Consider the following 26,342-nt stretch of genomic DNA (forward strand, 5'->3'; position numbering starts at 1 on the left):
ACGTCCGATGGTCTCCTGGAAAGGTATGTGTACCACGAGCAAGGGTGTGCAGCAGATGCTAAGAGGATGCGCTAGACTAGAACAGGAAGCTCCGGAGACCTCAGGGAGGTCAACAGTTCAGGGAGGTCCTCTGGGCTGGACAGGCAGCGCCTGTAGGTCTAGCTAAGTAGAAGCCATGGTTGTATTCCAGGCAGGTAGGCCCAATGGTAACAGGAGGCCAGAAGAGAGTGTCCAAGCAAGTGCAAGGGTCAATGGCAGAGTATAGGTCCAAGGAAGGTCAAGGGTCAAAACCAGAATCAGTCTGAGCATAGTCAAGGCAAGTGAGGATCGGTTCCAGGCAGCAGACAGTAGAATGGTCAGGCAGGCAGTGGTCAGTTCTAGGCGGCAGGCAGTAGAATGGTCAGGTAGGCTGTGGTCAATTCCAGGTGGCAGGCAGTAGAATGGTCAGTCAGGGAAAGGTCAGTACCAAGAGTCAGTCCAGAAAGGTACTAACTGGGAAGGATACAAGAACACATGGAGAAGTTGGAATTGGAGATGCTGGAATAGGAGACTCTGGAACAGGAGACACTGGAACACCAAGGCAAACTCACTACACCAACAGTGTCGACCCGATTGCCAAGGGGAGGCTCTGGGAGAAGAGCCTCGCCTTATATACCAGGGCTATGTGATGTCATCTTCGGGCGCCGCAGACTGAGTTCCTGTGCTGGGCCCTTTAAAGGGAAGCACGGCCCACGCGTGCACGCCATGGAGGACGCCGAGCCCCGGCGTGAGGAGTGCTGAGAGCTGGAAGGCCCCGAAGGACCTGGGATGCCTGTGAGCACCGCAGGCAATGGTAGCTAGCCGCAGATGCCAAAGAGGAGGGAGGCGGAGCTGGTGGACGGAAGCGCGAGGTGAGCGGAGCCGGCCGCAATGTGGACACAGCCGGAATGCGCAACAGATACACCTTATTCCTAGAAACCTTTGTTTTCAGTGTTTCTTTTATTTTGCCTGGAATTTCAATGTTTTAAACACAAAGAAATCAGTGGGAAATATCTTTATTATACAACACAGGAGCAAAATCAGTGCAAAAGTCAGTTTTCCATTGATTTCTTTGTGTTTCAACATTGAAATCCCCATGTAACATAAAATAAAAGCTGAAAATGAATTTCCCTGCTTATTAGGGATGTGCATTCATTCAGGACAAATTAGGCAATTTCATTGAAATTGCCTAATTTGTCCTGGTTGGGGACCCCGAAACCCAAACATTTTCCCGAAATTTCAGGAAAAATGTATTTTCGGGTTAGTGCACACTAAGGGCGAGTTAGTAAAAATGTTAGCATGCACTAATGGGGAGTTAGTGTGCACTAACCCAAAATTCGGGTTCCCCCAAATTTCAAAGTCCTGAACTGCGGGAAATACAATATTTCCCATGGTGGGCTAAAAACATCACTGCTACTTTTACCCTGCAATTAATTAAGTTGACTTAGAAAATAGCCACTACTATTACTAGCACTGTAGCATGGGATAGACTTAGTTTTTGGGTACTTATGGCCTGGATTTGCCATTTTTGGAATCAGGATGCTGGGCTTGATGGACCCTTGGTCTGACCCCGTATGGCATGTTCTTATCTCCCATGGGTTATCCTTTTACTGTGTCTCTGAGATGCCTATAATGTCTACATTATTGTTATAGTGCCAGACATTCTAACTCACCAATCCAACTATTCAGACTTGCATACAGACATTTGTATGTTTTCTAATTTATATTTCTAGTACTATTTGTATTCACAAACTGCTTATTAGTAGATGATACATTTTAGAGGTATTCATATCTGTGTACTCTTTATTTACATCCATCTCATCTACTTTAGCGTTAAGCACAACTGACCTGTTCTGCAAGTATCCTTGGAGGATACCACCCTCCAAACAATGAGCATCTGAGCAATTGTTGGCTTTACCCCATAGTCTAGTTTAAAAATTGATCTTTTCCATCAGAACAGGCTCCCCATTTCCTAACAAATCTAAAGGCCTATTCATAAGAACATAAGAATTTGCCATGCTGGGTCCATCAAGCCCAGCATCCTGTTTCCAACAGAGGCCAAACCAGGCCACAAGAACCTGGCAATTACCCAAACACTAAGAAACGCTGTACCATCATCTCATTCATGCATTGAGACTCCACAGCTCAGCCTACCTCTGGGTTCCTCCATGTAGGACGGGAAGCCTTTCTGAGAATGTGTAAACACCACCCTTGTTAAATGAAAACTTGTTGAAGTTGAGGCATGATGTTAAGAATGTAGTCGTTACAACAGCAAGTAATCTGATGATACCCAAACAAGGTATACCATTTAATATGCACTGCCTCTTTATACCCAGTAACAAATAACTTTTTTACCATATAAAGATGGCAGGGATAACAAACCATAAAAATCTCATAAATAAACCATCAAATACATTTTATTTTTATATCTTGTTTTAAGATGTCTTTTCTTTCTTATTCATTATCTAACACTAGGTAAACATATTGGGGCAGATTTTCAAAGGGTTTATGCGTGTAACCCCCGAAAAGCTTCCCCTGCATGCGCCAGGCCTATCTTGCATAGGCTCGGTGGTGCGCGCAAGCCCCGGGACGCGCGTATGTCCCAGGGCTTCGAAAAGGGGCAGGAAGGGCGTGGGTCCAGGGGCGGGTCTGGGGGACAGGGGGCGGTCTGGGGACAGGCCCTGGGGCATGGTGGTGGGCCGGGATGGTCCTGAGTCCTCCAGCACAGCAGCCTGTGATGGGGGATGGCGCACCAGCGCTCACAAGTTACGCCTGCCTCAGGCAGGCATAACTTCTGAAATAAAGGTAGGAGGGGATCTAGCTAGGGCTGGGGGGTGGGTTAGATAAGGAAGGGAGGGGAAGGTGGGGGGAGTGGTAGAAAAGTTCCCTCCGAGGCCACTCTGATTTCGGAACGGAGGCAGCCTGCGTGGCTCGGCGCGCGCAAATTGCACAATTTTGCACCCCCTTGCGCGCACCGACCCTGGATTTTATAACATGTGCGCGGCAGTGCGTGCATGTTATAAAATCGGGCGTAGATTTGTTTGCGTCAGGTTGCGCAAACAAATCTGCACCCGTGTGCAGGTTTTAAAACCTGCCCCATTAAACTCATATATATAATCATTAACTCTTGATTTGTTTCTTTTTTTAAACTATAACAGAAAAACAACTAAATACTAATGAGCTATCAAAACTTTATCAAAGGGTATGGAGCTCCCAGCCATTCAGCAAATCACTCTACAATCCTTTGTTATTTTGTGTTCTGCTTCTCTTTCTTTTCTTAAGAATTCATACTTTGTGCTACATTTGTGTTTTCCAGCATGAAACACAACTCATTAGAAGAATGTTTTCTCACAAGGTAAGTATAATGTTTTTCTCTCTCTTTTCTTTAATTTCCCTTTGCTTTACTTACCTTTTTTTTCCTTTGCTTTCTTTTTCTTTTCTTGCTTGTGTAAATCCTCTGGTGTGCACAGGCCTGGCTAAGAATGTCTATATATGTGTGTATAAACTTATTTGCAGCTATCCTGGAATTCTCTCTTCTCCTATTGCTGGCCAGATCTTCCCTACATCTCTTCTTCTTTTGTTCTTCTAAGAATCTATTTAACCTTCTGACCTATTTTTTACCTAAATAAATCAGAAGCCAAAAGATCTTCATTCAAAAATTGGAAGAAGGATCCAACAGAAGAAAATAGGATAATGCATAAACGTTGGCAAGTTAAATGTAAGACATTGATAAGATAAGCTAAGAGAGAATTTGAAAAGAAGTTGGCCGTAGAGGCAAAAACTCACAGTAAAAACTTTTTAAAATATATCTGAAGCAGAAAGCCTGTGAGGGAGTCAGTTGGACCGTTAGATGATTAAGGGGTTAAAGGGGCACTTAGAGAAGATAAGGCCATCACGGAAAGATTAAATGATTTCTTTGCTTCGGTGTTTAATGAAGAGGATGTTGGGGAGGTACCTGTACTGGAGAAGGTTTTCATGGGTAATGATTCAGATGGACTGAACCAAATCACGGTGAACCTAGAAGATGTGGTAGACCTGATTGATAAACTGAAGAGTAGTAAATCACCTGGACCAGATGGTATACACCCCAGAGTTCTGAAGGAACTAAAAAATGAAATTTCAGACCTATTAGTAAAAAATTGTAACCTATCATTAAAATCATCCATTGTACCTGAAGACTGGAAGATAGCTAATGTAACCCCAATATTTAAAAAGGGCTCCAGGGGCGATCCGGGAAACTACAGAACGGTTAGCCTGACGTCAGTGCCAGGAAAAATAGTGGAAAGTGTTCTAAACATCAAAATCACAGAACATATAGAAAGACATGGTTTAATGGAACAAAGTCAGCATGGCTTTACCCAAGGCAAGTCTTGCCTCACAAATCTGCTTCACTTTTCTGAAGGAGTTAATACATATGTGGATAAAGGTGAACCGGTAGATGTAGTATATTTGGATTTTCAGAAGGCGTTTGACAAAGTTCCTCATGAAGAGGCTTCTAGGAAAAGTAAAAAGTCATGGGATAGGTGGCGATGTCCTTTCGTTGATTGGAACTGGCTAAAAGACAGGAAACAGAGAGTAGGATTAAATGGACATTTTCCTCAGTGAAAGGGAGTGAGTAGTGGAGTGCTTCAGGGATCTGTATTGGGACCCTTACTTTTCAATATATTCATAAATGAATCTGGAAAGAAATACGACGAGTGAGATAATCAAATTTGCAGATGATACAAAATTTTTCAGAGTAGTTAAATCACAAGCAGATTGTATAAATTGCAGGAAGACCTTGTGAGACTGGAAAATTGGACATCCAAATGGCAGATGAAATTTAATGTGGATAAGTGCAAGGTGATGCATATAGGGAAAAATAACCCATGCTATAGTTACACAAATGTTAGATTCCATATTAGGTGCTACAACCCAAGAAAGAGATCTAGGTGTCATAGTGTATAACACATTGAAATCGTCGGTTCAGTGTGCGGCGGCAGTCAAAAAAGCAAACAGAATGTTGGGAATTATTAGAAGAGAATGGTGAATAAAATGGAAAATGCCCTAATTGCCTCTGTATCGCTCCATGCGAGACTACACCATGAATACTGTGTACAATTTTGGTCGCCGCATCTCAAAAAAAGATATAAATTGTGATGGAGAAGTTACAGAGAAGGGCTACCAAAATGATAAGGGGAATGGAACAGCGCCCCTATGAGGAAAGACGAAAGAGGTTAGGACTTTTCAGCTTGGAGAAGAGACAGCTGAGGGGGGATATGATAGAGGTGTTTAAAATCATGAGAGGTCTAGAACGGGTAGATGTGAATTGGTTTTTTACTCTTTCGGATAATAGAAAGACGAGGGGGCACTCCATGAAGTTAGCATGTGGCACATTAAAACTAAATGAGAAAGTTCTTTTTTACTCAACGCACAATTAAACTCTGGAATTCGTTGCCAGAGGATGTGGTTAGTGCAGTTAGTATATCTGTGTTTAAAAAAGGATTGGATAAGTTCTTGGAGGAGAAGTCCATTACTTGCTATTAATTAACGGCGCCAGAACACCGGGTGCCTGCGCACAGGGATGCCACACACCATCACCACCGGCTCCCTGAAATAACTAACAGTGATGAGAAAGACAGAAAGAAAGAAAAAAAAAGGTGAAAGAATCCATCTGGAACTGAGAGGGGAGGGGCGGTGTGTGATCCTCGATTGGGAGACCCGCCCCCTCTGACATCACTGAGGAATGTGACGGACGTTAAGCGGCGCCAGAACACCAGGCGTCGCACGCTGAAGGGGCGCAACAAAGGGGTACCCCCCTTTGTGCATCCCTTCGTGCATCCCATAGTGTTAGCCATTCCCCAAGTTCTTTTATATCCCTTGTTAACAATCCCCATATTAAATGTTTAATGTATTTGACAAAGGGTAACGCATGAGTTCCTGCAAATTTTGTTTAAATGTAAACCGATGTGATATGTAAAATCGAACACAACAAATAAATAAATAAATAAATAAATAAAGTTGACTTAGAAAATAGCCACTGCTATTACTAGCAACGGTAACATGGAATAGACTTAGTTTTTGGGTACTTGCCAGGTTCTTATGGCCTGGATTGGGCACTGTTGGAAACAGGATGCTGGGCTTGATGGACCCTTGGTCTGACCCAGTATGGCATGTTCTTATGTTCTTATGACTCCTTGTAACTGCTTTGGGCTCTTCCGCAAACTAACGGGCCAATACAGTATAGTGCGCTCCGGTGGAGCGCACTGTTAACCCGCATTTGGAAGCGCGTTTTCGACGTGCTAGCTTTACCCCTTATACAGTAAGGGGTAATAGCGAGCCGAAAATGCGCGTCCAACCCCCACGAAACTAATAGCACCCATAAAATGCAAATGCATTTTGATGGCCCTATTAGTTATGCCCGCGCGATTCAGAAAGTAAAATGTGCAGCCAAGCCGCACATTTTACTTTCAGAAATTAGCGCCTACCCAAAGGTAGGCATTAATTTCTCTCGGCACCAGGAAAGTGAAAAGCAGTAAAAAATGCTTTTCTGTACACCCTCCGACTTAATATCACCATGATATTAAGTCGGAGGTCCCAAAAGATACAAATTGTTAAAAATTAAAAAAAATATATTTTAAAATGGACCCGCGGCTCGCAGGTTGAAAACCGGACGCTCAATTTTGCTGGCGTCCGGTTTCTAATCTGTACCTGTGGCTGTCAGCGGGTTTGAGAACCGACGCCGGCAAAATTGAGCGTCGGCTGTCAAACTCGCTGACAGCCGCCACTCCTGTCCAAAAAGAGGCGCTAGGGACACTAGCGTGTCCCTAGCGCCTCTTTTTACTGTGGGTCCTAATTTAAATAAATTTATTTACTGAATCGCACGCACAGGAGAGTGTTTGCCCGCTCTCCTGCTCTCCCGCGATTTTTACTGTATTGGCCTGAATATCAGTTATGTTCCCTAGTATTAGTGTCTTTGACGGCTTATTGTTTCTGTATTATTCTAACTGTGGAAATTAAGAGTAATTAGTAAGTCCTATTTCTTACCTGAGAAAGAACAGTTGACTTTACATTCACTCATTCTTTCGCTATTTCTGAACTGGGTTCTTCTTAAGTTTTCAGTCACTTGAGGGAAGTTATAGCCTTGCTGTAGTCTCTCTTCCTCTCACTCAGTGTTCTATCACTATATATTTTCCGGCGTATAAGACGACTGGGCGTATAAGACGACCCCCCCTTTTTTATACATATTTTTAAGAAAAAAAATAATTTTACACTCAAACAGGAGCAACCCTATCTATGAAAGGCAACACTACAAATACCGTATATCAGGCCCTAAAAACCAATATACCTCTTATTAGGAAACAGAACTAGCAAGCAGCTATAGATCCCCACACATAAATAATTGTAAAACTATACTAATAAGCAGAATAAATGTTTCAAAACAGCTATGAACAGAATAACATCCAACAATTAAAAACTCATAAAAACTATTAAACATTCTCCAAACACCAATAAAATATTTCAAAAAAGCAGACACATCACATAATATTAAATAATTAAAATGGCAGTCAATCAAGAAAAATAAACTTTAAAAGCCACCTTTCCTTACCCCCTCCAGCAGCTCTCCTATTCCTCTTCCTCTTCCTTAGGGCCCATGTCTCTCACACACACACACCATACCAGTCATGCCCCCATGACCAGTTTCTGTCTCTCACACACCAATCATTTCCCAAACAGTCTTTGACACACACACCAGACACCTTCCTGAACAGTTTCTCTCATGCCATACACACACACAGGCTTCCCACTCCCGTGTTCTGCTTACCGTACATATACGGGCTTCTCACTCTCATAATCACTTTCTCTGTCTCACACACACACCAGTCTCTCTCTCATTTCCATGCTCACTCTCCACGTGCACAGGCTTCTCATTCCCTGAATCACATTCTTTCTCTCACATTCACACACACCAGTCTCTTTCTCTCACACACACCGTCACCTTATCAACCAGTCTCTCTCTCATGCACGCGCACACACACACACACAGCCAGCCCTCCCGCTCCCATGCTCTCTCTCACATAATCAGGCTTCTTACTCCCATGCTTTCTCACATACCCAGATTTCTCACTTCCATGCTTTTTCTCTCTCTCACACTCACATACACATCAGTCATCTCTCTGAGCAGTCACTTTCATTGTCTCTCACACACGAGCTCGCTGACCAGTTTCTCTCAATCACACACATGCTCTCAATCAAATGCATTCTCTCACTTACACACAGGCTGGCTGCTTCTCTCTCTCACTTCCACTCCCCCCGAGCACAAATAGTAGCTGCAGCAGCTTCCTCCTCCAGCCCCCGCAGGCCAAGAAAGAAGAAACCCATCGGCCGCGGGAGGCTCATGCTGCTGTCTCCTTTCCCGATTACCAGCTCCTTCGACTGCTCAGGGCCGTTCCTGCTGTCGCTGCTGCAATTTTTTCACGTGGCACGGCTCTTTCTTCCCGCGCATCACTTCCTGTTCCGGTTCAAAGGGGGGGAGGGGGGCGGGAAGAAGAAAAGGGCAGCCGCGGATGCCACAGCTTTTTTTTTTTTTTTTTGCACCGCTGCCGTTCCCGCTGGGCTTGAACGTGCTGATAGCCCAGCGGCAACGGCAGTGCAGTGCGCGGGAAGGAGAAAGCCGTGCCGAATGAAAAAATTGCAGCGGCAATAGCAGGAATGGCCCCGAGCAGTCGAAGGAGCTGGTAATCGGGAAAGGAGACAGCAGCATGAGCCTCCCGCGGCCGATGGGTTTCTTCTTTCTTGGCCTGCGGGGGCTGGAGGAGGAGGCTGCTGCAGCTACTATTTGTGCTCGGGGGGGGGGGGGGGGTGAAAGAGAGAGAGAGAGACAGCCAGCCTGTGTGTAAGTGAGAGAATGCATTTGACTGAGAGCATGTGTGTGTGATTGAGAGAAACTGGTAAGAGAGCAGGTGTGCCCTATAAGACGATACCTGGCGTATAAGACGACCCCCGACTTTTGAGAAGATTTTCTTGGGTTAAAAAATCATCTTATACGCCGGAAAATATGGTATCTTGTTCTAAGGGTTCTGATGGTATTTCCCACTTTCCATTAAAAATTGTTTCGGTGAAAAGGATTTTCTTTTAAGAACCATTTTGCCAGTCTTTTTGATTCAATGGCAGCTCATATATAACAATGGGTTCTTGTCTTCACCTCAGCCTACTGTCATTCAGTGTTCCATGTGCTGGAAAGTCATTCCAAATTATACACTTCACTGAATAAGCTGCCAAATATGCGGGCAGCATTCAATGTAAAGGCCTGAGGATATCGCTCTGCCACAGCACTTCTGCTCCCTTCAACATTAGCCTTCAGTCTCTAAATTCTATAACTGACTCTACCTTTCAAGGGGTGAGATATTACTGCTCTTAATGTTGCCATCTTGAGAAATTGTACCTGGGGCTACTTAATGAAAACCCTAAACATTCTCAAATAATTCCCTTTTGTAAGTGCCTTCATGGCTATTAGCATTAGGGAATTTTTGGTGTTCTTAATACCTCCCTCTCATACTTTTAATTTGTGCTGGGTCCCTACCCAGCACAAGTTAACTGATCCTAGTGATGCTGCCCCCATCCCATCACTCATTGCAGGGGAACCAATTGCTATGACACCATGGTTGGTTATAGCTTTGCTCTGCCATCCTGTTGCCATGGTGGTCCTAAATTTTTTAAGATGCTCATGGATGTTCCATTTAGTTTAGGGGTGTATGGGAGCTATCATTTTCCACATTTCTTAAACTTACAGGGGTTTAAAATTGTTCGTTTGATGTTTTTCTGGGCAGTGAAAATATGTTTCTCATTCAATTAAATGCCTACATGAAATTTGCAAAAACCACTTCCCAGCTTATATCACTGAATTATTTTTTTCAAATTCCTTACTTCCTAATTCCTGAACAATGCCTGGGCAGGGATCCCAAGAATCCCCTTATGTGACCACCACTTGTTTTCCAAGGTTTTTCAGCCGTACTGGACATTTTTTATTGGGTGGCAATGGGGCAACTTCCATTATTTAAGTGAATTTCCTTGGCAGTGAGGTGGGGTTGGTCAGGTAATCAGGGGTTCCCTTACTTGACCATCATCTTTGTTTTATTCAATTTGTACTTAATTTTTAATAACATTGGTAGCCACCCCCTTGGACTCCATGGGTCCTCACTGACATTATCTACTAACATCTCACAGCTGTAGGACTTGAGCAGTGACAGTGATCGCCTTCACAGCTGTTTCTTCTTGACACTTCTTCATAGCCCAACACCGCTGCTCCTCTCACTGTCGGTCTGATATCATTTTGCCTGCTCCAGCCTTTTCTCTTCTGGGAACCACAGCGATCCTCCTCTCTGCCTCTCCTACCTTGCGGCCTGCCACTGGCTTGGCAGATGCCCATACTGCTTTATTTTTTCCAGGCCCTCCTCCACCACTGTCCTGGCGCCTCTCTTCTCAATCACGAATATATTTTCTGCTCACTGCTGGCTTCGGGATGATTATAGGAGGAGGAAGCTGCTGGTAGCAATCATTGCTGCCAGTCAGCTGTTTCCTCCCATGTGGCTTCCTCTCGGTGCTCCCCTCACATTGCAGCTATGACTGGATCAACTTTGGAAGGGCCAGCCTTTGCAATGGGCCAATGCCGCTTATCTCAAAACAGGCTCCTCCTTCAGTGCCTAGCATACACTGCTCAATATAAACTTTTTTAAAAATAAAAAATAAAGTTGCTCTGGTGCCTCTCCCCTTCATGGTCAACAGCTGCCATCTCGATCGAGGCTCTCTGCAGACATTCTGCTGCCCGGCCTCCTCTCTTTGCACACGGGCCCCTCTGCTTCAATCGCGGCTCTCTCTGTGACGTGATGGGTGATCTCAGGGAGGAGGGAAAGAAAAGCTTTGTCAGGGCTCAACACCGCTCTCCTGCTTCAGTCCTTCCCCTCAGAGGGAAGCCACCATATCCTGTTTCGGGCTCAGCCGCAGGAGGCCTGTCTACCTCCTTAGAACTTTCACAGGTTAAATCTCCCTCTGTCCTCTGTCAGCAGCAGCCCCTTCTTGTAGATTTATTGTAGGTCCAGCACCCCAGAGCCTCCTTGCACACTCTGGTCACCAGTGAACTCAGATAAATTATTTATTTTTTTTAATTATGGGTACCCTCTTAACATATGCAACCCTGGAGGTTCTGGATTTCAATTTCCTACCTAGAAGCCTAAATTTAGCCTCCAGAACCTTCCTCCTGCACTTTCCTATGTCATTGGTATCCACGTCTACAATGACAAACAGCTCATCCCCAGCACACTCTAATTTATAATTTAGGTGGTGTGTGAGTTCTGTTATCTTTGCACCAGGCAATCAAGTTTCCAAGCCCATCAGCCACCCATCTATCTACATTCCTAAGGCCTGATTTTATAAACCCCCATGTGCAAAAAACAGGGGTTATGTGTGTTGCTGGGCCTTGCGCGCACAGCGGGCATCTTCAAAAGAGCCCAGACACATGTGTAACCCCTGTTACCCGCCGAAGTGCTGAGCCCAGTTAAAGGGGGTGGTCCGGGGGGCAGGAAGGGGGGGGGGGGGGTGGAGCTGGATGCGTCCGGTACACGGCTCATTTGCCGCTGTACGGGGGAAGGGCATCTATTGGAGCAGTAAACAACAAAATAAAAACATCCACAGGTAGGAGAAAGGGTTGGGTGGGGAGGAGAGGGGAGGAGAGGAGAGGGGGAAAGGAAGTTAGTGCAGGGGGTATGAAACTGGGAAAGCCCACGATGCATTGCAGTGTGAATTTTCACAATTTTACCCCCCCTCCCCCTTGTGCATGCCATGCACACGTGTGCATGTGGATTATAAAATCTGGTGCACATGTGCGCGCAGCCCACCAATTTTATAACATGTGCACTGGCGCCCGCATGTTATAAAATCGGTGCATCCATGTGTGCATGCCGAGAAGAGTGTGCACATGGAAAAATCTACCCATTAATGATCAAGTCAACAACTACAATGGCAGTCCTATCTGTCCCTCCTGGCCAAATGCCCCTGGAGACACATCCTCACTTCATGATGATGATATTACCTGGAGGAAGGTTCTGACTACAAGATCATTTCCTGCCACACCAAGGTGGTAGTCTCCTTCCAGATGACCTTGCACAGGAGCTGCTAGACTGAAATTGTCTATGTCTCTGAAGGTCTCTTCTGTATACCTCTCTTTCTGCCTCAGCTCCTCTAAATCTGCCTCTCTGGCCTCCAGAGATCAGACTCCTTCTTTGAGATTCAGGACTTGTTGCACTGGGTGACACCATACAACCTTTCACCAATAGGTAGATAATTATACATGTTGCACTTTGTGCAAAACACAATAGACCCCATATCACTGTTGGACTTCTGATGCATCTTTATTTTTATTGCTGTGTTAAATCTCTTCTCTGCTCTATTATGCTGACTGTGCTCTCTGCTCCTGTCTCTCCCTTCCTATCACCTGCAGTACTGCGCAGCTGATATAGGGACAGGAGGACAAGAGCAACATTTGGCCACCCCTGCACCACACCATCTGGTAGAACAATCAATTAATTTGTTCTACGAAAGATCAGAATATTCCTTCTGATGCTGAGATTCCCCCCAGAGCCTCTCCAATAGATGCACACTCCTGAACTGATCACTCCATGACTCAATCAATACTGCATTTTCTTATTAGAATATGGTTTCTTTCAACATAAGTTAAAAAGTAGAAAGTGTCTGAGACATTTACCTGGCAGGACAGTTCTGTATAGAAAGGCAAAGTGCTGTTTAAGCCACGGGTGATTGAAGTGGTTGATCCCAAAGTGCCTTTGCACAACAAACATGTACTGAAAGAGAGACCTGCTGGTGTAGCTGCCATAGGCCACTCCTTCATACAGGGTTCCATCAGTTACATCCCTCAGTATGACTAGAGACTTCTCCATGATTGTCAGAACTTGCTTAGTCCAAAAGTAAGCCTCCTGAAGATAACCTGAAAGACAAATAGCAAGGATCAACTAATTCAGAAATGGAACAACCTGACAAAGATATGCTAAATGCATGCAGAATGTATTTCTTTATATTTAGTTATTATTTTCATGTATATAACCTCCCCTCCAATCAGGATCTAGGTGAATTAATAACACACAGTAAAAAGTGCAATCCAGAAACATTAAAAACAATTAATTACACTAACAAAATAAAAACAAAACAATGCAATAATTAAAATCAAAAAAATAAAATTATGAAAATAAAATTAGCAACATAAAAAATACAAAGGAAAAATCTAGATCACCCAACATCTTAAGTTATTTAACAAAATGCTTTAGTAAATAAGTCTTACAAATTTTTAGAAAGCTTAGATAGACTCATCAATTCCAGAACCAATTGCTTCATAAAACTGTTGTTTATTCCTTCCAGGAACTTTATCTCTCTAGTATGTCCTAATGTTACATTTACCCAGTCAATACTGGGGTAATTGAAGTCTCCCATTATTACTGCATTACCAATTTGGTTAGCTTCCTAATTTCTCTTAGCATTTCACTGTCAATCTCACCGACCTGGCCAGGTGGATGTTAATATACTCCTATCACTATACTCTTCCCTAACACACAAGGGATTTCTACCCATAACGATTCAATTGTGCACTTAGTCTCATGCAGGTCATTTATCCTGTTGCACTCTATGTCTCCCGGACATAAAGCACCACCCTGCCTCCCAGATGCTCCTCTCTGTCATTGCGATATAATTTGTACCCTGGTATAGCACTGTCCCCTTGGTTTCCTCCTTCCACATGTCTCTGAGATGCCAATTAAGTCTATGTAATCATTCACTGCTAAACACTCTAATTCTCCCATCTTACTTCTTTTAGCTCAGGTGAGTTTAATTATAGTCATTTGAATTACTTTTATTATTATTGGAACCTTACTGTTGGGATTCCCTAATTCTAATGCATCATTAGTGTCCTTTGAAGATACCTCCCTCCAAACCATGCGCTAATTTGTTTATTAGCTGCTTTACTGACTATTTAAAAAACAAACACTAACTTCTGTTTCTAAACACTATTTAAAAACAAACACACTAAATAATATACCCCAATAGTTTACTTCTCAATACTTTAAAAAAATTTCCCAAGCAGAACTTATTGATTCCTTTCAGGCACCAGCAAGGTGATCCTCTCCTCTCAGTGCTCCCACTAGATTGTGGGTTACTGAGCTCTTCCCTTGCAATATATCTTGTGCTTCTAAGGTAAATTAGTACAAAACAATCCCTTTGGAGATTTACACTACACTTGTTCTCACTGACTCACTGCTGTCCTGATTAACAAATGTTGGTACCTAATCAAACCAAATCACACTACCTTAACACCTTTCCCAGGTGAGTAACTGAACTTTTCAACCTTTTTACTTAGGTATACATGGCTCCTAGCTTATTTTTAGCTTCTGATTACCTTTTTCTCTCTCTTTTTTTTTTTTTTCAACAAAGACACTAACTTGTTTATTAACTGCTTTAAAAACTATTTAAAAAACAAACTCTAATTTCTGTTTCTAAGCAGTAAAAGCAAACATACTAATTAATATGCCCCAATAGTTTACTTCTCCAATACTTTTAAAACATTTCCCAAGTAGAACTTACTGATTCCTTTCAGCCACCAGCAAGTAGATCTCCTCTCAGTGCTCCCACTAGCAGCAATATGATCACCTGGGTAGTAGTTGACCTTTTCTCTAAAATGACCCACTTCATGAGACTGCCTGGTCTCTCTACTGCCCTGGAGCTAGTTCAACTCTTCATCCAGCATATGTTCCAACTCCATGGGCTCCCCAAACACATAATCTCAGACCATGGTATCCAGTTCACTGCACGCTATTGGCAGTCCCTATGCAAGAAATTCAGCATTATATTGGACTTCACCACTGCCTATCACCCACAACTGAATGGTCAATCCGAACAAACCAATCAAACATTGAAAAACTTCTTATGGGCTTATGACAACACCTACCAAGATGACTGTGCAGCTCTGCTTCCACGGGTGGAGTTGTCCTATAACTCTTGTCCTTGCACTGCCACAGGTTCCTCACCTTTTCAAATTGTCTATGGTAGACAGCTATTACATCCGCTACCTCTTCCTTTAACAGTATCTTCACCAGTGGCTCAATTGTCGGTGCAAAACTCCAAAAGCTCTGATGTCATACTCAGCAGATGCTCCAGAAAGTGAGTCTAAAAGCCAAAAGGTTTACTGACCTTTATCAAATGCCCAAACCACAGTTTAAACCTGAGGAAAAGGTAGGGCTCAGTACATGCCATATCAGAATTCGAGTTCCATCCATGTGGCCTACTGCCCGGTACATTGGGACATTTATGGTTCTGCGACAACTTGGGCCAGTAACCTATCAACTCCAGTTATTTGCATCTTTGAGGATTCACATCTCTTTCCATGCCTTGCTCCTGAAACCCCTGGTACTTTCTTGGCCCTCTCTGATGATGCCACAGCCACAGGAGATTGCTTCAGAAAATGACACCACATACCAAATACAGCATGAGGGATGCTGTTCCGATGAGGGGCTCTCCCAAGGCGCATGTGTGCCTCAGCAGGATTTAAAGGGCTTGCAGTTGGAAATCCACTGCAGCACCCTCCAATGATGCCACCCATGCCTCTACATAAAAGGCAGCCCGGTCATGCACTGACACCTCAGCAACAGGTCAACTCTCTTGAGTAGCTAGTTGCTCTATGTACCTGCCTCCAGCCTTGTTTCCTGTGAGTATTCTTGACTCCTGATTCCCAACTCATGGTTCCTGACTCCTAATTCCTGGTGTCTGGTTCCTGACTCCTGCTCCCTCCTCCCTGCTGTCTCCTCCTCTGGCTTGTCTCCTTGGCCTTGACCCCAGCTTGCTCTTTGGCTGTGTTTTCCTTCTGGACTGTCCCCTGGCTGACTTTGGACCTCTTTTGACCTCGCTTAACCTGTTGCCCACCCTGAGCTCAGTCTGTACTGACTACTCTTCTCGTCTGCTTCCTCTTTGGACACCATCACCTAAGTCCAGCTGGCCCCAGCACCCAAGGGCTCAACCTGCGGGGAATATGGGCTCGTATTGTTGAGACTGCACCTTGAGTACTGTGTACAACTCTGGTCACCGTATCTCAAAAAAGATAGTGTTGCACTGGAGAAGGTACGGAGAAGGGTAACCAAAATGATAAAGGGAATGGAACAACTCCCCTATGAGGAAAGGCTAAAGATGTTAGGGCTGTTCAACTTGGAGAAGAGATAGCTGAGGGGGGACATGATAAAGGCCTTTAAAATCATGAGAGGTCTAGAATGGATAGATGTGAATCTTTCAGATAAGAGAAGGACTAAGGGGCAATCCATGAATTTAGCAAGTAGTACATTTCAAACTAATTGCTCAACACACAATTAAGCTCTGGAATTTGTTGCCAGAGGATATGTTTGGTGCAGTTAGTGTAGATGGGTTTAAAAACTGTTTGGATAAGTTCTTGGAGTAGAAGTCCATTAACTGCTATTTATCAAGTTGACTTAGGGAATAGCCATTGCTAATCCTGGCATCAGTAGCATGGAATCTACTTAGTGTTTGGGTACTTGCCAGATACTTGGAGCCTGGATTGGCCTCTGTTGGAAACAGAATGCTGGGCTTGATGGACACTTGGTTTGACCCAGTTTGGCAATTTCTTTTAATTTCTTATGTTCTTAAGCTTTGGATAGCCCTCTGCACAAGCCAGCACCACCCACTGACAGTGAAGACCTGCAGGGATCCTTCTTGCAGGTATCAACCTCACCTCAGCTCAAAGATATACCGATGCAACAGTTTGCTGAGGCCATATACCTGGTGGATCTCTCAGGCCTCCAGTGCATACCGGGCCTGGCACACAAGCTTTGCAGCAGCAGTAATTTTTGTAAGTTTAGCGGGTTCCATGGAGTGCCTTAGTGCCTGTCTCGATGCTACCACAACCATGTCTACTCTCGCAACTTGACTGTCTCCATAGTTCCAACAGCCATGCCCAAGGTGCTTTTTCCAGTATCCTCCAGTTTGCTGGGGATGCCAAGCACTGTCATAGATTTCTAAATCAGTGATTCATGCATTTCTCACTCCAGCCAGTGCAATTCTCCAGCAACAACATCAAACCACCTTTATATTTTCTCTGCTAGATGGGAAGGTGCTGGCTTGAGCCTAAACCCTGTGGGAGTGTGGGGATGCATTACTTAAAGATCTCTCATAGTTCATCAAGGCATTCAAGCAGGTATTTGATGAACACGGTCATTTGGCTACCATCGGCTCCAACTTGTTGCATTTCTGGCAAGGTACTCGACCCCTGATAGATTATGCCATTGACTTCCATACCATGGATACTGAATTAAACTGGTGGGAGGACAGCCTTCACAGCATTTTTTTGGAAGGACTTTCCTCGCAGATCAAGGATGAACTGGCCGCACAAGAATTGCCCATGTCACTTGATGATCTCATTGACCTGGCTGGCAGGATCAACTGTCACCTCAAGCAATGGGTATGTGAGCCAAGACCCCCTCATAGGCAGGTGACACAGTTCACATACTTTAGGATGTAAAAAAGAAATAGATGCCTGACGTCCGTCAATTAAAATTTATTTCAAAGGAGACAATAAAACAACTATTTTTTTTACTTCCTCGCTGCTTTTATAGATCGCCTACCTTTTTGTTTTTTGGACAGGTCACATCCTTTACATGCCCCTTGATCTCAGTACCAATGGCACCTGCGTCTCCCTCCTGGTCCAAGGAGCCAATGCAGCTGAGACAGAGTCATCTCTCTCCATAAGAGAAACTCCTCCACTGTACTTTGGGCCTATGTTTCTATTGTGCAGGGAAAGGGCAACTTCTGGCATGTTGCCCCTTGAAGCAGGACAACTAACAAGCCTAGCAGTCAGTGGGGAGACAATCCTAGGCTACACCACCCCCGCTCCCCATCTTACATTCCCAATAGTGATAATCATGAGTTCATCACCCTCTCACTGGTAGATTCCGTTGCAAGTAGGAATTTCATTGTAAAGACGTTAGCGGACCACCTGAAGCTGCCGACTGTTCCTCGGGAGAGACCTCTGATTATCTCCTCTATCTATGGGGAACCACTCCTTGGCCAAATCACCTCAGTGACAGCCTCGCTTTGTCTCTGCACCAGACTATTGTGGTGCAAACCCATACCTCTCCTTCGGGAAAGCCCTCCCGCTACTATGTGCTCTCTTCCCACTGGCGGCATCTCTGCATGTTGCACCGCGACACACAAATGAGCCCAGTGAGGCTCCTCCCCCCACACTGACATTTCTGACGGGTCCTACGCCAGCACGGGAAAAATTGTTACAGGCTCAGCTACAGGCTTTCTTGTGCTGGTGCTTTTCATTTGGATTGCCTGTTTTCCCTGTGACTCAGATTGGCTTCTTGGATTGTTACTCGCTGCCTGCCTCTGACCCAGATTGCCTTCTTGGATTGTTTGCCTTGCTGCCTGCCCCTGACCCGGACTGCCTCTTGAATTGCGTCCTGACCCCCTTGGCCAAACCTCGGAGCAATTCTACTCAAGGTAAGCTGTTATTCTATCACTGGGGTCCACATAACTACCGGTCAGTAACAGCTGAGGCCATGGACCCGGTAGACTTAACAGCTCTACGGGCTGTTCCCGGCCTCGCCACTTGGGTACAACAGCAGCAAGGAGTCTTGGATCAGGTCACAGGTGTATTGGAGAGATTGGCGGCTTGAATGGATGCTTTGGCTATAGCAGCTCCCCCATCACCTCAGATACCTCCTCTATCCACCATGGTCTTGCGTCTGCCACCTCCTCCCCATTTCAATGGAGATCCAAAATTATGTCGGGGTTTCTTAAACCAATGTAAGATGCATTTTTCATTGCAAGCACCATTGTTTCCTTCAGATAAAATGAAGGTTACATTTATTATTTCACTCCTGGAAGGATCGGCCTTGGCATGGGCTTCTCCTCTGTGGGAACGTGATGAACCCCTGTTGAACAATCTGGATTAATTTCTCAAAGACTTTTGCTTAGTGTTTGATGAACCAGGGCGATCAGCTTCTGCAGTATCAGAGCTCCTCCAGATACGATGAGGAACGAGGTCAGTAGGAGAATACGCAGTTCAGTTTTGGACTCTTGCTACAGAACTTGCTTAGGGAGAGGAGAGTCTGACAGCCATTATTCGCCAGGGTCTCTTGGAATCCATAAAGGATGAATTCACCTGGATCTCCATTTCCAAGTGTGGTCCCAGGAGAGGGCTACACTCCCATCACCCAGTTCACTTAGCACCTTCTTTCCAGCATCTTTTCTTCCCTCCTAAACCCCAAGAACTTCTGACCACCACCAAAGAACCCATGAGATTGATCGGTTCAGAATCTCACCAGAAGAACACCAGAGATGTCAGCAGAATCTGTGCCTTTACTGTGCAGGAGCCGGGCATTTTACTAAGACCTGTCCCTTGAAGGCAGGAAACTCCCAGACTTAGGTTTGGTGGGAGAGGCCTCCCTGGGTCGTGTGACTTCTTCTCCCCAGATACCAATTCTGGTAATGCTTTCCTTGACCCAGACTTCCCTTCAACTGCTGGCCTTCTTGGATACAGGAGCAGCTGGGAATTTCATTAAAGAGCGATTGGTTCAACTTTACCACATTTCCTCAGAGCCTCTTAAGGTGCCCCTTATCATTTCATCAGTATCTGGACAACCCTTGGCAGACAGGATCTCGCATATCACCAGACCAATTACCATGACCACAGGGGTCCTGCATCACAAGACTATTCGTCTTTTACGTTCTACCCTCTTCAGTGAATCAGATCATCCTCGGTCTCCCTTGGTTGAGATTACACCAACCTAAATTAGACTGGGAAACTTTACAATTAGCTGCTTGGAGTTCCAAGTGTCACCATGACATGGAACTGTTAAACCTCCCTTATGTAATTTCCCCCTCATTGAACTCACTCTTCCTGCTCTACCACATCAATACTCTTGATTTCTCTGATGGCTTCAGCAAACAGAAAGCTGAGACACTGCCTCCTTATCGTGATTATGATTGTGGGATTGGGCTGCTTCCAGAAAAAAATCCCCCTCGAGGAAGAGTCTATGCACTCTCAGAGCCAGAGACAGAGGTCATGAACCTCTATATCCAAGGGAACTTTGCCCAAGGCTTTATCAGGCCATCATCCTCCCTGGCAGGAGCCGGGTTCTTTGTCAAGAAAAAAGATGGCTCGCTATGATCTTGTGTCGATTATCGAGGCCTGAATGCCATCATACAAAAAAAACGATATCCTATTCCCCTCATCACGGAATTATTTGACCAACTCAAGAGAGCACAGATTTTCACAAAATCGCATCTTCGGGGAGCCTATAACCCGGTGTGAATTTGAGAGGGGGATGAGTGGAAAACAGCTTTCAGTACTCGCGATGGACATTATAAATAACTTGTTATGCCTTTTAGTCTATGTAATGGACCAGCAGTGTTTCAAGCCATGGTCAACGATATGTTCTATGATCTCCTTTATTCACACATCATGATTTATTTGGATGATATCCTCATTTTTTCTAAATCCATAGACCAACATGTTACCCATGTGCGACAAGTCCTCCAGCACCTCCGTGAAAATAAGCTCTTTGCCAAGACAGAGAAGTACATGTTTCACAAGAAGGAATTACCCTTTCTAGGCTACATCATTTCCCAAACCGGACTGCAGGTGGACTCAGAAAAACTTAGGGAAATCCTAGACTGGCCTAAACCTGTAGGTCTTAAAGCCTTACAACGGTTCTTAGGATTTTCTAATTATTATCGACAATTCATTCCTGCCTGTTCAACTTTGGTTGCCCCTCTCACAGCTATGACCAAAAAGGGGGCCCCAGAAGCCATCAAAGCCTTCCAATGATTAAAAGAGGAATTTACTAAAGACCCCTGTTTACAATGTCCAGATTCCACTAAGCCTTTCTTTCTTGAAGTGGATGCCTCCACGTTAGGGTTAGGGGCTATCCTCCTACAACCATCTAAAAAGGGGAATCTGATCACCTGTGCCTATTTTTCCAAAATATTTTCTGCAACAGAAAAGAACTACGCCATCGGGGATCGAGAACTTCTAGCTATTAAGCTAGCATTGGAGAAATGGCGACACTTGTTGGAAGAGGCAAAACACATCATCACTATCTACACTAACCACAAACATTTGGCATATTTATCACATGCTCAATGTCTGAATCCATGGCAAGCCCGTTGGGCCCTATTTTTTAGTCACTTTAATTATAAGCTACTCTTACGTCAAGAATCAGTGAGCTGATTCTTTATCAAGAAGTTTTCTTCCAGATGACATTCCAGAACCACCTTGACACATAATTGACCCTGCCAGGATTATGATCACTGCTACACTTACGATTCCTATAGGGAAAACAGTAGTTCCCAAATGCTTGAGGGAGAGAGTCCTACGGTGGGCCCATGAATCCCATATGGTGGGCAATCAGGGTCTCCAGTGCACCTGGCTTTAGTGCTCATAGGGCATTTAAAAATTCACCTTTATTAGCTTTCACCAATTCCTTTGGCAATGAATTCCAGAGCTTGACTAGTTTAGTAAAAATAATATTTTCTCTTACTAGTTTTAAATGTATCACCTAGCAACTTCATTGTGTGTCCCCTGATCTTTGTACTGTTCGAAAGAGTAAACAACTGATTAAAGTTTACCCATTTTTATTATTATTATTTATTAAAATTTGATATACCACCTGTAAATCATGTTAGCCAAGTGGGGATATAATAAAAAAATAGATACATTAAAAATAAAAAATTAACAATAACAATAAAACATAATCTAATAATAAAACACAACTAAAAAATAAAAATAAAAGTTACGTTTAAATAATTAAAATGAATATGCAAAGACTAAACAGTCAAACAAAACTGGCAGCTAGAGTCATTATGGGGTAGATATAAAAAAACTACGTGCATGTCCATGTGGGCGCACTACCCAGAGTGCCCACATGAACACACGATATTATTACATGTGCACGCCAGTGCACGCTTGTTATAAAATCAGGGACAGTGTGTGCAAGAGGGGGCACAGTTTAGCAAAATTCACATGGCGACACATCATTGGCCTTCCCCAGTTCCCTCCCAGTCTGCTCCAATATAGGAGAGGGCTGGGAGGGAACTTCCCTACCCCCTACCTTAACATTCCTTCCCCTTCCCCTCATCTACCCACCCACTATCCCTATCCTAGGTACCCCTTTTTTTTTTTTTTAATTTACATTTTGCTCCTCCAAAGGAGCAGTAGCAAGTTGTGCACGCCGACACCCTGCTGGCATGCGATCCTCCGGCACAGCAGCAAATGGTCACTGTACTGGCAGCTTCCAGCCCTGCCCCACCCCCCAGACAGCCCCTCCCTGCCCCCCAGAGCGCCTCTTTTCTGAGGCCCAGCTCTTGTGTGTGTAACAGGGGTTATACACATGGCCGGGCCCCTTTTAAAATGCACGCGGCGTGTGCAAGGCCCGGCCACGCAAGTTTTTTAGACAGGCGGGCCATTTAAAATTGGGCAGTATGAGATGTTATCAAATGCCTCAGTAAAAAAAACAGGCTTTTACTACCTTTTTTGAATTTGGCATAGTTTGCTTCTGAACAAATAACAAATAACAAATGGTAATGCATTCCACCTGGTAACTAAAGGAGAAATCCCTAGTTGACTGAATGTGTATTATAGAAGACAGAGGAAGAGATAATAAACCCTTCTGAGAAGAACGGCATGAGAGTATAGTTGTGTAAGGAATTAGAGGTCTGGCAAGGTATAAAAGGAGACCAGTATGTAATGCTGGCAAAATAAGACAAAAAATTTTAAATTGTAGGCGGTAATTGATCAGAAACCAGTGTAGTTGTGACAAAATAGGAGTAATATGATTAAATTTCTTAAGATTATAAATTAGTCTAGCTGATGTATTCTGAAGCAATTGTAATTTTCTCAATTGATAATTTGGTAAACCTAACAATAAAGAATTACAGTAATCAATTTTTGATGTAATAAATGCATGAACTAGAGTCTTCAAGTTATGATGCTCCAGGAAAGGGCATAAACAGCGGATATTTCTAAGATAAAAAAAAATGCCTGTTGCACTAGAGAAGAAATTTGATGGACCACAGTATGAACTATGGAGTAGATGAGTGGTTACATGGAGGTAGCAAGATATTTGTAATATTTTGCTGTACTTTATGCTTGTTTTATTGTTTTTAATAATGTCCATGGCTTTGAAAATTTTATCATAAAACTTGGGAGGCAATTAATACATTTTCATAAATAAATAAAATAAACTTAGTGAGTTGGGGATCAAGAATAATTCCTAAAGTAGTCCCAGTATTTTTCAAAGGAATAATAATTCCTGCCATAATAGGAGTCAATGAAGGAAGGGAAGATCTGAAACTGAACAACAGTGTGCCTGATTTTGTTGGATTTACATGTAGTTGATGGTCAAATAGCCAAGAAACAATCTGGTCCAGACAAGAATTAAGAACAGTAAAATCAAAATTAGGGTGAGTCATTACAAATATAGGCATAGATTAATCAAATCATGGTAAATAAATTTGAAATATAGTGCGATCATGGACTGTGATAAAAAGATGGGCATGGTTAGGGAAATTAAGCACCAAATTTTATAACATGCGCACGGGCGTAGATTTGTTTGCGCAACCCGGCGCAAACAATACACCTGATTTTATAACATGCGTGTGCAGCCGCGCGCATGTTATAAAAATCAAGGTCGGCGTACGCAAGGGGGTGCACAATTGTGCAACTTGTGCGCGCCGAGCAGCCTTCCTCCGTTCCCTCTGAGGCTGCTCCGAAATCGGACCGGCCTCTGAGGGAACTTTCCTTCTGCCCCTCCGCACCTTCCCTTCCCTTCCCCTATCTAACCCGCCCCCCAGCCCTAACTAAACCCCCCCCTGACCTTTGTTGGAGAAGTTATGCCTGCCTCCGGGCAGGCGTAACTAGCACGTGCAGGCTCTCCATCCCCAGCCCAGTGGCTGTTCTGGAGGTCTTGATCCTGCCCCCGGAACATCCCCGGGCTGGCGCTCCGCCCACGGCCCTGCCCCCAGAATGCCCATTTTTTTCAAGCCCCGGGACTTACGCGCATCCCGAGGCGCACACAGGGGGAGGCAGGGGTAGGTTTTCGGGGGTTGCGCATGTATCTTACGCGCGCAACCCTTTGAAAATATACCCCTAAGGTTTTACTGCACTGCGTATGTAAATATCATATCACGTGACACACTATAAGGTTGCGTGACAGTTTAGGTTTCACATATCCTTTTAAATGTCACGTGCTATCTTCTTTGTTTATATATATATATATATATATATATATATATACATATATATATATATGGCTTCCTACAGCTGCCTCTTTGATGGTGTTTCAGGCATTAGAGACGATAGGAGCTGAGTTGATTAGTGGGAGTTTAGGAGATTTTTCAATGATTACCTGAGTGAGTTGTCCTATTTAGTCTTATGATCTGTTATCATTAACCTTCATCTGGAAGTGTTTGTGTGTTTGTCTAATTTATCTATCTGTCCCTTTGTGTGGAAGAGTGGTCGTGGAGTGGAGAAGAGTGGAGGAGTGTTGAATGGTGGAGTAGAAGAGTGGAGAAGTGGAGGAGTGTTGAGGAGAGGAAGAATGAAGAGTACTGGAGTGTTGAGGCGTGGTTGAGGAGTGGTGAGGAGTGGAGGAATGCTATGGTGATAGTGGTGAGGAGAGGATGGATTGTGGTAGGCATGGGAAGAGAGAAGAAAAGGAGGGAGAGGAGGAGGGAGGACAGGAGGGAAGAGGGCAGGAGGAGTTGGAGTAAAAGGAGGAAAGTGGTAGGAGGAGGAGGGAGAGGAAGGGTATAGACAGTTGAGTGTGGAGCAAGGAGGACAGCAGGGTAGGGCAAGAAAGAGAGGACAGAGAGGTGGGGAGTTGTCAGGACAGTTGCAGGAGGGGGCAGAAGCAGCGAGGGGATCAATTAGAAGGAGTGAGAGTAAAAGTGAAAGTGAGGATAGTGACATCTCTCCAGAAATGGAAATAGCAATCCAATCCTCCAGCAGCCAGGCAGAAGCTCAGCCACATCTACATGCCCTCAAGTTCAGCATGGAGGACAACGAGCAGCTCCGTGCCAGTGTCCTGGAATAATACTACCAGCTAGGGATGTGAATCATTTTTTGACAATTTAAAAAATCGTCCGATATTTTTTAAATCGTCAAAAATTGTTAGAGTGTGTGATACAATAGCAATTCCCCCGATTTATCGTGAAAAGTCAAAAATTGGGGATTTGGGGGGAGGGCGGGAAAACAGGCACACCAAAATAGCCCCTAAACCCACCCCTCCCCTTTAAAACTAAACCCTTACCTTCCCCCACCCTCCCGAACCCCCCCAAAACTTTTTACGAGTTCCTGGTGGTCCAGTGGAAGCCCCGGGACCGATCTCCCGCTCTTGGGCCATCGGTGCCATTTTGATGCCACTAATAAAAATGGCGCCGATGGCCCGATAAAAAAACACCGACCCTTTAAAAATTGACTCCTTAGCTTCCCCCACCCTCCCAAAAACGTTTTTAAATTACCTGGTGGTCCAGTGGGGGTGCAGGGTGCGATCTCCTGCTCTCAGGCCATCGACTGCCACTAATAAAAATGGCGCCGATGGCCCTTTACCCTTACCATGTGACAGGGTATCCGTGCCATTGGCCGGCCCCTGTCACATGGTAGGAGCACTAGATGGCCGGTGCCATCTTTAAAGATGGCGCCGGCCCCTGTCACATGGTAGGAGCACTGGATGGCGCCAGTGCTCCTACCATGTGACAGGGGCCGGCCAATGGCACGGATACCCTGTCACATGGTAAGGGCAAAGGACCATCGATGCCATTTTTATTAGCGCAGTCGATGGCCTGAGAGCGGGAGATCACTCCCCGCGCTCCCACTGGACCACCAGGTAATTTTAAAACGTTTTTTTTGGGGGGGGGGTCGGAAGGGTGGGGGAAGCTAAGGGGTCGGTTTTTAAGGGTCGGGAAGGGCTTTTTGTTTATTGGATCGAGCGCAGCCGATAAACAAAAACCCAATCGGGCCGGACAATAAAACTTTTAAGATTTGAATCGGAACCGGAACCGATCAGATTCCGGTTCCGATTCACATCTCTACTACCAGCAACCAGGCTGGGAGTACCTCTAGGGCTTCCAAGGGCCAGATATGGAATACAATCACACAGGAAGTAATCCAAAAAGCAAAAAAGGAGCACTGCTGCACACAAGCAAACAAATCAACCAAGAGAATGTGCAGAATAAATTCAATGTCCACACATAATTCAGTAAGAGAGTGTATTCATTCA

The 26,342-nt window shown here is 44.5% G+C and overlaps 1 protein-coding gene across 1 annotated transcript in view; it reads right to left on the reverse strand.

Moving 5' to 3' along the window:
• LOC115088585 (dermatan-sulfate epimerase-like) overlaps positions 1-26,342 on the reverse strand; it is a 121,150-nt gene that overhangs the window by 34,039 nt on the left and 60,769 nt on the right. The window contains exon 3 of the mRNA XM_029596842.1: positions 12,758-12,997. Within this exon, the coding sequence (XP_029452702.1) occupies positions 12,758-12,997 (240 nt within the window). The remainder of the gene's footprint in view (positions 1-12,757; positions 12,998-26,342) is intronic.

This window comes from Rhinatrema bivittatum, chromosome 3 (assembly GCF_901001135.1).
Source record: "Rhinatrema bivittatum chromosome 3, aRhiBiv1.1, whole genome shotgun sequence".
Lineage (NCBI taxonomy): Eukaryota > Metazoa > Chordata > Amphibia > Gymnophiona > Rhinatrematidae > Rhinatrema > Rhinatrema bivittatum.